Raw genomic sequence first — 15,476 nt, 5'->3', positions numbered from 1 at the left:
CCTGATATGATTCCATATCAGGCCCAATGTGAGCCTTTTTGATGATTCTTCCATTTTACATATTAACATCTATGAAAACCTGAAATAAATAACAGATATCATATTTGAACTCCTTGAAACCTCAGAAATTGATAAAAACTGAAATGAGTGCAATCGATACTCTCTAGGTCCATCAGTGATTTTTGATCGAAATCCACTGATGGACCTAGAGAGCTCTGATTCCACTCAGTTTAGTTCCAGTGGATTTCCGAGATTCTAAGAAGTTTAAATATACTATCTATTGTTTATTTTGACTTTTTCAAATATATTAAAATATTATTAAAAAATTGACTAAATCTATGTAATGTGATTCATATGTTATGCATGTCTGTAAAAAGAGAAAAGAATGGTAGAGAAAAAAAACGGTAGAAAATGTCAGATTGTCAGGAGGATAAAACAAGAATTATATTTGAAAAGACGTTCCCTTTGGTAAATAGTAAAGTAACATACGTCTTTTAGTAAATTTAAATTTTAGGTGTATTATTTGATAAATTGTCATTATATTTTTGATATAACAATAAGATGACGTATTGAAGACTATATAAAATCATATAGAATTTTATTTATGGGGACGTCCTTAGTAAGAATTTCATTCCTTTTCTCGTGTTTTCCGATTCTTCCCAACTTGTTCAAGCTGGAGGTCAATAATTTATTGGTTGTTGAAGTAGGCATTTAAATGCCTTTTGAACAATCAATTACGGGTGAACCAGTGCAATATTGTTTCAAGTGGAGATTTATTGCATATTGAATTGCCGGAGAAGCTGCTCGTTTGTTCCAGGATTGGCGACAGACAAATAGCCATTAGACGGGAACCTAATGACTGTTCTAAAATTGGAACTTAATTTGAGAGTGAGAAATGGCAAGAGCCGCCCCATTTGACCTGCTCAGTCAAGCTCAACACTATCAGTTCATTCGGCTCGACTAGTCTAACTCGTCCACTGATCGTGTAGCCCTAATCAGCTCAATTCACTCGTCCAATTCAGTAAAGCTGATGATCTTGTCTTTTGCCACCCACACTTGGTGCAGAGGTACAATTACATAGCTTCTTTTATGATGGACAGTTGAATAGTATATGATAATGTCCAAGTGTCAAATCCTAACTACTAATTAGGTTACCGTCCTTTCTACTGTGCTATTTAACTCTTCTATATTGATTGAAAACGAACTAAGGAAGATACTTAGATGAAGAAATCATCTTTTACTATCGGAATACAATCATAAAGTTTGGGTACCAATCGAAAATTTATTACGACAGTACGTGAACATTAATGCTGTCCTGCATTTGTGCAATGCCTCATTATATCCTGAATAATAAAAAAAATATTAAAGCAATAAATTTGCTGAGTTGTTCTCCACTTCTCGATCCTTTCTCATTATGAATATTGAATAGCTCTCTGCATTCGGAAATGATCACAGCATTTTAGAAACAGTTCCATTTAAATTGGGGGGGGAAAAAAATTAAAAATAGGTCTGAATGTCTGGTCCAACTGAAATGTGCAGAGGTTCCAGTTGAAAGTTGACTTGAGACCAATTCAATTTAAAGAGACAAAAAGCAAATAAAACTTTGATAATTTCTTGAAGACATGAGCTATAAACATAAATATGTCTGCATAAATTTGTAAATTTTCGCACTATAGAATCATTAAATTTGAAACTATAATTAATATATAATTTTAATTTTATCAGAAGGCATGTGGGATTAGGTTAAAGCACTGAAACAGGATCTTGCAGAGAATATAAAACTGAGTTGGTTGAAGTAGTAGAGTGTGTTGGCGTGAGAGGACAAAGCGTACTGTTGGTGGGTTTAGATTAAGCTCAACTTATCTTAGAATTCTGTTGGCATCCATGCCATTAGAGATCTTAAATTTGAGCTGAGATATTGTAGGGAGCTCACTATGGCAAAAGCATTAAAAAGCTATATAATTATATTCAACCGATATCGAGTTCAAAGTTGATCTATTATCGATGAGTCGATGTCCCTTTCGTATTAGATCTAAAAATAGTTTCCTATATAGATGGTTGAGAGAAATGCATGCCATGTGAACGAGCATATAGAGTGGCAAGATACGTACCACATTTCAACATTCTTTTCAACCATGTCCACATGATAAACCAATTTAATGCATTCTTCTTCTTCTTTTATCACGGCCAAAAAACACCTAAATTACCACACCACTCATGCCATGTATCATGCTTACCAACTCTAGCTACTTAAGTCTGCAAAATTGATATATCTATATGTTTACTAAGTTTGTGCAGCTTGGAACATCTTTTATCTAATCTCAAGTTAAAGCCTACTTTGAGAGCTCGCAAGGCTTAAAACGGCTTACTTAACTGTGAAGTCAATCATACATATTTGATACATATGGTGATAATGCCAATGAGAGTGTTGTGAGTAATGCCTACTAATATAAGAAGGTTTTGAGATCGCATGTTCAACTTCGGCTCATCAAATATTAGGTTAATTAGCGAATGCATTCGACGAGTTCTTTTAGGTTAGACGACTCGAGGTGGTCGATCTTAACCCTAGTTGATTGCATCATTAATTAGACATCAAATCCTTTTTTGATAGTTATAGATTGTAATTAAATATAATAGTTAATGGAGTTGAGCAGGTAGAGATGGAGTTAAGGAGAGTCATATTCACACGCGGTATGTGTGTCAGAGCTACTAACTTAGGTTGGTGTCACAATTTTGTGACTTGTTTTTCACTTGCCAATTCCCACATTATGTGGTTTTTTTTGTTCGTTGCCTATCTCTTCTTAGAACTTCATTAAAACAAACACATGCCTTGCTACCAACAACAAAGTCTTATTCTGACTACCAAGTACACACATAGTGGTGGGTGTTTCCTTGGTCTAATTGTAGTTTGGAATTTGTTTGTTTGGTTGAAAATTATAATCAGTGATGAAAGGAAATAAGTCCTTTTTTCTTACATCCAAAGAGATCGTATAATTAAAGCAAATCAAATAAGAGAAAGTAATTTTTTTTTCCTATCATTTTATGTTTTTATAAAAAAATTTTACAAAAATGTTTGTATTTTTTTTGGGAACCAACATTGTAAGCATAGTATCCATATCAAATAGGCAAACACATGGAATGTTATTACCAACTCCGTTCCCTCGCATTACTTATTTCCCCGTCTCCTTGGTTTCAGATCATCTCCGTAATGGCGGCCATAGCGACGGCGGTATGCTTCTCCTCCTTCCTTCTCTCTCTTTTCTTACTCTTCGGCCACCGGCAGATCCACGCGGTCAGCGCTGACGCATCGACGGCGGCGAATCCGTTCACCGTTCGGGCGGCCCTGATCCGTTACTGGAACCGCAAGGTGCCGACCAACCGCCCGCAACCCGCCTTCATCCTCGACAAACTCTCCCCGCTCTCCGCCCTCGACTCCGCGACCTACTCCTCCCTCGCCGCCGCCGACCCCGCCGCCCTCTCCTCCCGCCTCAGTGACCTCTGCGCCGCCGCGCGCCTCCTCTGCAACCCGGAAGATACCAATACCTACTCCGACGCCGCCCGAAAGGACGACTCCTCCGCCTTTGGCTCCTACCAGAACTCCAACTTCTCCGACTACGGCTCCGGCGCAAAAGGAGGAAGCAATGGGTTCAGTCACTACTCCGACGACCTTAACGTCGCCGTCGACTCCTTCCGACGCTACAGCCGCGGCTCCATCGGGCACAACGACTCCTTCGCCTCATATGCTGAGGGCGGAAACGTCGTCACGGCCAACTTCACCAGCTATGCTTCCTCTTCCGCCGGAGGCGCCGGCGGCTTCGACTCCTACGACCACGAAGCCAACGTGCCGGACCTCAAGTTCAGCAACTACGATGCCGACGCCACCGCTCGGAAACGCTCGTTCTCAAGCTACTCCGACGCTGCCAACGCCGGGGATCAGTCCTTCACCGGATACGGCAAGCGCGGAGCCGACGTGCCCACCACCTTCAAAGGCTACGCCACCGACTCCAACGTCCTTGGTTCCTCTTTCGACGGCTACGGCGAGAGCGCCAGCGGCGCCAACGATTCCTTCGCCTCGTACGGGTTCAACGGGAATGTGCCGGTGAACAACTTCCGGTCGTACGGAGAAGGCGGAAAATCTGGGTCAGAAAGCTTCGCCAGCTACCGCGACCAGTCCAACACCGGCGACGACAGCTTCAGCTCCTACGCCAAGGGCGGCAACGCCGCCTCCGCCGAGTTCACCAACTATGGCAACTCCTTCAACCCGGGGACCGACTCTTTCAAGGGCTACGCCGAGGGCTCCGGAAAGCACAAGGTCACCTTCAAGGGCTACGACAGCGACAACACCACATTTAAAGCCTACGCCAGATCGGGAATCGATTTCAAGACCTACCGCAACTCCTCCGTCAATCCCTCCTTGGGTGCCCCCGCAGCCGCTCCCCTCCTCTCCCTCCACACCGGGAAGCCGGCAAACCGGTGGCTGGTGGAGCCGGGGAAGTTCTTCCGCGAACGCGAGCTACGGCGGGGGAGCGTGTTACCAATGCCGGACATCCGCGACAAGATGCCGCCGCGGTCCTTCCTCCCGCGGTCAATATCCGGCCGGATCCCGTTCTCCGTCGCCGACGTCCGTCGAATTTTCGGGATCCGGGAGGACACGGCGCTGGGGAAAGCGGTGGGCGATACGGTGGCGGAGTGCGAGCGGGCACCGAGCCGCGGCGAGACGAAGCGGTGCGCCACCTCAGCGGAGGACGTGATTGACTTCGCGGTGTCCGTACTGGGAAGCGACGTGGTGGCGCGGAGCACCGCCTCCACCGCGGGCTCCAAAGGCGACATCCTCATCGGAAAAGTAAGCGGGGTGAACGGCGGTAAGGTAACACGGTCCGTGTCGTGCCACCAGAGCCTCTTCCCTTACCTCGTCTACTACTGCCATTCGGTGCCCAAGGTGCGGATCTACGAGGCGGAGATCTTGGCCGTCGATTCCAAGGAGAAGATCAACAACGGCGTTGCCATCTGTCACCTCGACACGTCGGCGTGGAGCCCGTCCCACGGAGCCTTCGTAGCGCTGGGTTCCAAGCCAGGCCTGATCGAGGCCTGCCATTGGATTTTCGAAGGCGACATGACGTGGACGGTCGCAGACTAATCACATATAATATATCCAATATGCCTATAGCGTATAATGAAGGTATCCAGTGTTAGTTTTGTGAAGTAAAAGTTCTTGATTAGTTCTTTTCTCCACATTTTTTCCCTTTTCGTTTGAAATCCTATAAATTTGCTCTCATTGTTACGATGTCATGTCATTGCTTCGGTCACGAATCTGAAATCCCGACTACAAAATTTCTCTTTTATCTGTTTGTTACCAGCATTACCTGTCATTGAAGATTTACTTGAGCAAATCGACTTCCTTTGTCCTCAAACAATCATTAGCTGATGAAAGGCCACAACAATATTTGTCATTGAAGATTTACCTAGAGCAAATGAACTTTCTTTGAACTCAAAAAACCATTAGCTGATGAAAGGTTACAACATCTGTTATTTAAGAATAATCCAACTTTTCATTCGACATTTTAAAATCTGACCTGGTTTATTTAAGAATAGTTGTGCTATTTGAAGAGAACCGACAATGACTACAGCATCAGATCCCAATTGAAAATTTTCAAAACCAGATTAGTGAGTCTAAAACATCACAAAAAAAAAAAAAATCTCTAATAAAACAGGGTTACCTCAGCTTTAACAGATCAACACTGACCTAATCCCCCTTTTCTTTTTCTTTTGCCTTTCTTGTTGCTTTATCTCCTTGGACTCTGACAAATAAGAGATCACTATGAACAATAAAAAGATAAAGTAATCACACTGAACAAACTTAAAGCTACAATCATTAAAGATAATAACAAACTGTGCGCATTTGGCTTGAGTCTCCTTGAATAGGACAAAGTATTAGGTCAAAAAGGTCGAAGTCCTGCGAATAGAAGAAATCAGGGCAAGTTGGAAGACAGCAAGTGAAGCAGCACATGCAACGTGAGATCAATATCGGTTACATTATCATTCGTCGGGCAATCCCTTAAAACAGGGAATTAGTGTTGAACTGTATTTAATAGTTTGAGTTGAACATCTTTGGTCCTGCTCGATCAGGATCTGCATTCAACCTGCGATGATGAGGCAAAGGTGACAAGGACCTCGGAGTGTTCCTACTTGGAGGGCCTTTGATAGCCAAAGACGCACAGTTTATCATCATGGAAGTTCATTAATCCGACAATCTATAGTCAACTTGAGGGAAGTGAAAAGCAAAACATGTGCAGTAGGTGTTTCTGTTTTTCTGAAGGAATCCAATGGACAGTAAGTTCAGAGTCAATAAAAGAGTAAATGATGAAGAAACCAAGTGGCTGAATGATCAGAGTGGGTACCTTCATTAGCAGTGTCTTGGCACATGTAACTAAAGCTCTTGAGAAAACAAAGGGCCTGCATGTCATTAATGCATTAGAAGGATTTGATAGATGGGCAAGGTTTCCTCTAGGGTTCATAACATAAAGCACATAGCTATCTCTCTTACAATTAAGCAAGATAAGACAATTTATTTTTATATTAAGGGATTTAGATAAAATCGAATACAAGTTGTCATCTCCAAACAGAAATTCACAATACAATAACCTAAAACTCCAGCTGAGAAATTTTAAAGCATCCGAGAGGGAGGATCATGTATTGGCCATTTTTCAGTCACTCATCAACAACGGTCACCAGCTCAAACTCAATCAAAGATATATGGTTGCCCTCTTTCACAGTGGAATCAGCAGAATCTGTGGTTTCGATCCTGCCCCACTTGTCCAGAGCAAGCCACATTGATCCTTTGAACATGTCTATCGCATTTCTGAGTACTACAGCAGTACCTGCCTTGAACAAATCGATTGGGTTTGCATTTTTTCAGATATTAGTGTTAATATAAGCAAAAAGATGATACAATGAAGAACAAAATATTGCCGAGTCATTCATGGGGGCGGATCTTCTGGTCCGCAAAGGCTGGACCATGAATTGGTCCAGCCTTTGCATTGGTGGGGGACAATGGGCCCCACCTATTAACAGGTGGAGGTCATTGCCTCCCACCAATCTCCTTGTCCCGGTCCAACAGCGGACCAGGACAAGGAGACCAGAGGATCCGGTCCCGTCGTTCACAGCTCCAAGGACGCTAATGTGAGTTATATATTTAAAATTTGCATGTTAAAGTAACATTAGAGGTAGAAATTAGTAGGGCACAGAGCTAAGTAAATTTCAAATTTAGAGAGCCAGACAGGCTAATGAAGGTATAAGCAAAATCTTAAAAATTAGAAAAAGCATCTAATTTGTTAAATATCAGAAACCAATTTCAAGTACACAATCAACAAAGAGGAGAAACTACGGTCATAAGACAGTAAATTATCAACTTGGACACAGAACAGGACACGCAAATCCAAGCAACTAGGAATCTACGACTTGGTAGTCTTGCAAGGATATTAGAAGTCATGGATGCTACTTGTATAGAAACCCCACCAAAAATTTCACATTGCATATCCTTTAAATTCAAAATTACATATTCAGCAAGTGACAAAAATAAAAAAATACAAGCTCATTGAACAATAAGAGAAAAAACTACCAACAACCAAAGAACTTTTCATGATGAATAAGTGAAATAACTATCTCACTTAAAATTATTAGCAATTAAATGTAAACAGACATCTTTTTGAGTCATCTTTAGCTGATACATAAAATCAATGTAATATATATGGAGACGTCTTCAAAACCCATGATACAGCAATAAGATGAGCTGGATAGAGTGCCAATGTCGTAATTGGTTTGGCAAAGGAGATTTTAGGACCTAGTCAGGAAGCAGCATATACCACTTACCAGTTATGTTCATAACAAATAAATGTATTGTGTTATTTGATAGCCAATCCATGCAACCGTACCAAAGGAAATACCTTATAACTGGCATAATGATCATAAAAAACAGGATGCAGAGGAAAAACAAGATGAAGCATAGAAAATACAAGGGATCAATTCAATATTTTCCTAATTGAAAAATATGGAATACAAACTCTTTAAGTGTTCAGAAGGTGGGAAAATTTGAACATCACTAGGAGGTTGGAGCAATAAGCCATAGAAAGGTTCGCTTAGATGAAGTGATACATAAATGAGTCATGCGTAGATGACAAAACCCAAGACCAAGTTCTTTTGGGAGTTATTCGTAAAGATCCTTCAACATATCTGTTCAATTATTCGTAAATTGTATATGCAAATAATCCCATCCATATGTGAAGTTGTAAAAAAAATCTACACAAGCTCAGTAAAGAATGATTTGTTTGCCAAGTATGATAACTAAATGATCTCAAACATCTTACTTAGACTCACTAAATGGAAAAAACTTAAAGACCCGCTAAATGAACTAAACTTGATCAGTAACAAGCTAGAGTTAACGTTCGTGAATATAGAACATGAATATAGTCAGAAGTATATAAGCAACCAAATGTAATATGTTCTGAAGGATAAAGAGGCAGACCTTGTGCCTACTTATAATTCAAAATGAAAGTCCAAAAAATTCAATTATTGATTCAAAATATATACATTTTAAAAATCAAACAATACAAACGAGTCAAATGACTGTAAAAAATCTTGACAGTGTCATAAATTTTATTTTAAAAAAAAAATACCAACCTTGCTCATTCCTAGCAGTAAAGACGGTCATTCCAGTTTCATCTCCCACCAAACATCCTGCTAATCGCATCTGACGAACCTAAGGAACATGAAGGCCCCTTCGCATGCACGTCTTTGCATCTACCACCTTCACTATGAGGGAGTGGCCATTGGTACCAGGCCTAAGCTGATTAACCTTGGGGTAAACTCAGGTTTGGCCATGGCAGGCTTCGACTCAGACATTTCCTGAAAATTATAAAAATTCCATTCATCCATCAGACCCCTAACTTTATTTCCTAAGAAACAAAAACCATTTTCCAATCGATCAACATTCATGTCAATAAGAGAAACAAATGGAACATTATGAATAAGATGAAGCAATTTAAGTTTGTGCATGATTTGGATCACTGTGGAGAAAGATGGGATGCAGGAATGCATCAAACTAATTTCAAAGTAATAATTGAAAAGGAAATTTTCGTTTTCCGATCCGATTCAACAATAATGTCGATCAGACACAGATTCCTAAATAAAAATCCCGAATCAGAAATCGGGATGCACATTATGCAGAAATCCAATACAGTGAGAATCTCTTCGTGATTCAAGGAAATTCCAGAAAAAATTTACCAAGGCGGAGGAAGCCCTCCAGAGACGAGGAGGAGCAGAAGCAGTGGCGGATGAGGGATTCTAGTTTTTCTCTTCATTCCGGGGATGCGGAGGCCAGATAAGTGCATCGGGACCGCCGATTTAATTAGTCGGAATCAACGGTAGCAAAGGGGTAGATAAGTAGGGCCGTAAATAAGTGTTCGTGAATAAATTTGATGTTCAAATTTATAAGAGTTTGTTTATGTTCGTTTAATATACATATGATTAATTAAATAAATAAGTTTAAATAACTTGTTAAATTAAATAAACAAACTTGAATTCAACTCGTTAATATTTGTGAATAATATTTGTGAACAACGTTCGTGAATAATATTCATGAATAACGTCCGTGAATAATATCCGTGAATACGGACAATGTTCATAAATCATATTCATTAATAAAACTCTTATCAATATATTAAATAAACAATAAAATAAATAAATAAGTTTAAATTATTGACTTCAATAATCAATCAAACAACTAAAACTTTTAAACAATCAAATAAGCTTGAATTGAGAATTCGATAGCATATATCTAAACGAACCAAGCTCGAACTAAGTTCAAGTCAAACTTGAATTGAGAGCTCGATAATATCTAAATGAATCAAGCTTAAAGTCAAGATTTAAACAAACTAAAACTCATAAAAAAATAAATCAAGTTAAACTTAAATAATTATTTTAAGAGTTTCGTTCATTTTAACCTCGACTCTGCTCGATTTGATTACCTTATTAAATAAGCTTGAATATTCCAAAATTGGACTCGGCTCGATTGATTGGTTTACCGCCCTATAGATCGGGTATATGCGGATAAAGTCGACATTGAAGAATCAGAGACGGGTTCGAATTAGGATTTGCCCGCTTGGTGGATCCGAGCCGTGAGGACTGAGGAGTTTATATACATGCCTTGGCTCTCTCTAGTTATATACATAGAAACTTTGACATACGCTGCATATATACCTTAAATTGCACAAATATATCATAAATTGCAGTTATTGTTATTCCAAAAGATAATTAAAAAAATTATATTATTCTTCTTCCTCCTTATTTTCCAGTATTATACTAATTAATTTAAACATTGTTGTAAAAAAGATGATTAAGACACCCCAAGGGAACAATTAATTTAAACATGAAAGGAGCTTTATCGTGATAATACAGGCATCCTCATCATGTGTTTCTTAGGGCATTTCCAATGCCAGGTTTATGAGAGGTTTGAAAAATCAAAAAAACTGAATAAAAAGTCTTGAATCATTAAAGAGGTGAGGTTTGAGATTTGTAATTTAAGAACAGTAGTGAAAACACAAACTTACTCTTTTGTGTCAAATTTGATGCAACATGTATAAAATCATGCAACTCATGCTATGACATGGATCATAAGAAAGCTCATTTAGAACTTTAACCATTGAAGATATTTCATTGAACTTTCATATTGTTGATTATGTACCATATTGAGATATTGAAAAAAACTCATTTAGAATTCTAACTATTGGAAATGCACTAAGTTGAGATTTTCTTGTTAGGTATCTCAGAATCTTCATCTCATGTACCTTTAAATCATTCAACTTCCAAGAGTCATCATCATATCCGTTTTAATCAACACAGTTTTCAGCCGTATGCAAGAAGTGTTCATATAAAAAAAATGATATTGTAGAATAAACCAGCACCTGCATGACTTCTCCTCCTCTACTCCGGTTGTGCAACGCCACCACGCCATTCTCCTCCCTATAAATACCCTGTAATTCTCTGCACCAAGCAAACCACCACCTGTTCCATAAAATTCCTCAGAGAACAACAATGAAGACCACATCGATCCTGTCGCTCCTCTTCATCCTCCTCTGCTCCGCTGCTTCCTCTGCTAACGCCGCTAGGAGTTTAACCGCCTTCCTGCCTCCGCCCAAGCCTTCGATTCTCCCTCCCATTCCCTTCCTGCCGCCAAAGCCCTCGCTGCTGCAGCCTTCTTCGCTTCTGCCTCCGTTCCCCTTCCTGCAGCCCAACCCACTGCTGCCACCGGCGTTTATTCTCCCTCCGATTCCCTTCCTGCCGCCGTCGATCCCATCACTTCTGCCGCCCAACCCATTGTTGCCTCCCTCGACGCCGTCACTTCTGCCTCCGATTCCGTTCTTACCGCCCCTTCCCGGGATCCCCGGCGCGCAGGCGCCCTGAAGGCAGTTACGCAGATGCTCGCTCGCCATGCATGTGATGCATGAAGCCTAATAATGAACGCTTAATTTCTACGCAGGGTATAAATTTATGAATCCAGTTCTACAACTGTCCAAGTATAAATTTATGAATCCAGTTCAACTTTTGTTCAATGTATTGGGTTTGTATCTTGTTCTAATAAAGTGGTTTTAACTAAAAAAAAACATATATATAGCATTTAATTTTATATGTATTATGTATATTTTTATATTAAACAAATTACCACTGAAAAAGATCTCATGAAATTTGATTCAGGATCGACTCAAATATATATTAACTTTAATATATTGCAAAATTTATCCAGCCAATTAAATATTTAATAATTATTTAAAAGAATGAATTTTTATTTCTTTTATCATCTTTATTCCCTTTGGATTTGGCGACAATAGAATTAATGTTTTGCGTTAATGTCATGCTGATACTAATTTTAAAGATACGAAAAAGAAATACGTTATTGATGTTTTTTTTCAAAAAAAACAAAGAATAGGTCCAATAGATTCAAAGCTAGGCTTGTATCAGTGTAATGGAAAAATGATTCTCAGATAATTTCCCAAATCATATGCAATATTGACGGGTTGGGCGGGTTGTAATCAAACTATCTCTCATCCACAAGCTTGACTACGTATTTACAATTTTAGATACATTAAACATAGATAATTTATATAACGACTAATTTTTCACGTTTTTGCCAACACATCAATCCACTCACCCACTAACATTTATGTTAAATTTATCAACAATTTCTGCCTTCAATTGATATCTTTAAAACTCTATATAAAATACCAACCAATTTCTGAGCTTTTGAAATACAAATTTTTTAAAAGGTTTGATTAGTATATCAACAATTTGATATTAACTTTTACAATAAATAAGATTAATAATTTTATTATTTGTTAGATTCCTTAAAAAATGGTATGTCACATATTTACTTTGACCAAATAGCACTGAAGTTTTGGGAAATTTAATGTCAAATTATTGTATGTCTATCCTCTTTGAAATAGCTTGACAGACACAAATGTTGTAGCAATTGCGTTTCTCCATTTTGGTTTTTTGACAGCCACTTCAAATATATATAGTATGGTATACATCAAAATGTTAAGAGGATTATCACCTTAGTCAATTCTAATAATATCATAATTAGACAACTATATTGGTCTTCTTCGCACACCTTGTGACCTTTGTGATTCGATTTCAATTGGACTTTAATATGCTATTGGAATATTTTGAATAACTTCCTCATATTGCTTATCCTCTATAGGTTAATGTACTTTCTGATCATCATCAAAATCTATACGAATATTTTCTTTAACAACATTTTGATTTCACTACCAAGTATCTTTTTCATCAAATACAATATCACGACTAATAACAATTTTCTTACTGTTAGTATTATATAATCTATAAACTTTTGATGTATTACTCATACTAAGAAAAATGCATTTCTCACCTTTATTTTTTAGCTTCTTTCTCTCTTAATATGGGATATGAGCAGAGACAATACACTCAAAAATTCGAAAAATAATCAATAGACTTCTTCCACTCCAAACTTCCTCTAGTGTCATATTTTGAATAGATAATTTGAGACTTTAATCAATATATCGATGCTTCAATTAACTACTTTTGGCTAAAATCTTTTGGGAATGTCACTTGTCTTTAGAAGGCTTCACATCATATTCATAATAATAGTGTAATTCTTTTTTTTCCACAAACCATTTTGTTAGGGTGTATAAGTTATTGTAAGTTACCTTTTAATCCCATGATTTTCAAAAAAAAAAAAAAATTAAATTCATGTGAGTTATATTCTCCACTATGATTCATATGCAGAACCTTAATTGAGTTGCCAATTTCTTTTTCCAACATGTACTTTATAATTTTTAAAAGCTACAAAAGTCTCATATTTTTCTTGTAAAATATATACCCATATTTTGCAACTAAAATCATCAATAAAGATAATTATATATCCTTTACTTCTATTAGAATGTGGTGTTATTGACCCACCAATATTTGAATTTACAAGCTCCAATGCCACTTTTGCTCTTTAAGATTTTCCTTGTGGGAATTAATTATATGGTGTTTGATATGGGAGGTAATCACAAGGTGATACGCGGCCAAAGAAGTTAATAGTCCTGCTAAGGTGGCAGCTAAGGTTCAATAGAAGTGGAAAGACTCCTAACTTCGCTCCAAGTGGTCTTGATTCCCTAACTCAAGCTCCAAGCGGTCTCGACTCCTTAGCTCAGGCTCCAAGTGGCCTCAGCTAGACTAAAACACCCCAACTACTAGTAATCAAAGAGATAAGCTGCCATTCGCTGAAGACGCAGACAACGTGGTTGTTATCCTAGAAGAATGTGGAAAACACACCCATTAGAAATAACTTGACAAATACAACCATTTATTTCAAGGAATGTGGGTAACGAAGGTGAAGATGGAGAGACACGTGGTGAATGTGGGATCCAGCCGTAGTCTTATAAAGGGTAGCCCGTCCCTATGGATAAAGGTATGCGTACGCACATATCAAAACCCTAAGTTATTTTTCATCTCCTACTTCCTCTTTTTCCTCAATAGGAAACTTGCTTGAGCCCAAAGTGCCTAGGCGCCTAGACTAAGTCCAGACACTTGGATTCCAAGCGCCTAGACTGCCTTGGGCCAGCATAGATGCCCTTTCAGAGATGTTGCAATTGGGATAAAGTTTGGGTCCACGTCAACAACAGTCCAGGCACCTAGACCGGTCTAGGCGCTTGGGTACCAGAAAAATATTATCGCTGAACCATTGAAGAGCCATTGCGAGCAGATAAGATGCACTGCTTGGGGTGCCCAAACCTACTCCAGGCGTCCGAAGCTACCACATCAGCTAACGAATAAATGCGATCGGTAAGCTATAAATAGAGTCATGGTCCAAGGAGTTTAAACAACACACTGTATTCAAATTCTTTCATTGTCTTTGTGCTTTCAATGTCTGTAAGAGGTTACTCATTCTACTTTCAAGGAGAAAGTTAGTGGAGCTTTTTTATTGTCTTGGATTAACAACTATCCTGTTTGTAACTAAGTAAAAACCTCTTATCTCTTACTTTTAACTTATATTTATTATCTCTAATTAACTAACATGTGTTCATTGCTAAGATGAAAAGCAATAAAAGTTTTAAATTTTAACTTATAGGCTATGCACCCCTCCCCTTTAGTCGGTCTCAACGGGACCAATAATTAGTATCAGAGTAAGGATGATTTAGAAGGACTAATTGCCATCTAAAGCATAAATGGCCAGAGCGAGTATTCATCCACCAAAATTTGGAGACTTCGCCAATTGGAAAATAAAAATAGAGGTATTTTTTTTAAACTGACTTTGATATTTTATTAACTATCAAGTATGATTTTGTAGCACCCATAGATCAGCACGGAGCTAAAAAGGAAGAACACTACTGGACCAAGAAGGAGCAAGTGGACTTCGTGGCCAATGGCAAAGCAGAGTTTCTTCTGCTCAATATTTTGTCGCCCCAAGAAGTCAACCGGATCAGAGTCTACGAGTCAGCCAAAGAACTCTGAGAGAAGTTCCTAGAATTACACAAAGGAACCTCAGAGAGACGGTAACAATTCAGTACTCTCTCTTATACGCTCTCAATGATTTCCCAAGAACCCTGGATTGGACATTCATAGTAGATTCATTCTACATTTCTAAGGATCTTGAGGTAAGTACTTAGAAAGTATATTTTCAACTTTAGAATTACATGAAACTTGATGTGCAGGTTTAAGAAATAAAAAGAAACCAACTCAGAACCTAGATTTCAAAGCTAAGAAGATCAAGCAATAATCAGACTCCTCACTCCACATGGATCAAGAAGCGTCTATGATAAGGAAATTCAAAAGTTTTTTAGATCTAATAAGTTTAATGAGTTACCGGCCAAGAAAAATCCAAGAGGTAAAAGAAAGATTAGATGCTATAACTGTGATGAAGAAGGGAACATCAAGGATGACTGTTCAAAGCTGAAAAG

The 15,476-nt window shown here is 38.6% G+C and overlaps 1 protein-coding gene and 1 pseudogene across 1 annotated transcript; one reads left to right on the top strand and one right to left on the bottom strand.

Annotated features, from left to right (window-relative positions):
• Window positions 1–3,111: 3,111 nt before the first annotated feature.
• On the top strand, window positions 3,112–5,342 carry LOC122055838 (BURP domain-containing protein 12-like). Its single transcript, XM_042617479.1, has one exon. The coding sequence runs from the start codon at window positions 3,134–3,136 to the stop codon at window positions 5,135–5,137; it is 2,004 nt and encodes a 667-aa protein (XP_042473413.1). The 5' UTR covers window positions 3,112–3,133; the 3' UTR covers window positions 5,138–5,342.
• Window positions 5,343–6,652: 1,310 nt separating this feature from the next.
• On the bottom strand, window positions 6,653–8,898 carry LOC121968065 (annotated as a pseudogene).
• Window positions 8,899–15,476: the final 6,578 nt, after the last annotated feature.

This window comes from Zingiber officinale, chromosome 3B, assembly GCF_018446385.1.
Source record: "Zingiber officinale cultivar Zhangliang chromosome 3B, Zo_v1.1, whole genome shotgun sequence".
In the NCBI taxonomy this organism is placed as follows: Eukaryota; Viridiplantae; Streptophyta; class Magnoliopsida; order Zingiberales; family Zingiberaceae; genus Zingiber; species Zingiber officinale.
The sequence above is the reverse complement of the archived record's forward strand: the minus strand, read 5'-3'. Positions and strand labels throughout refer to the sequence as shown.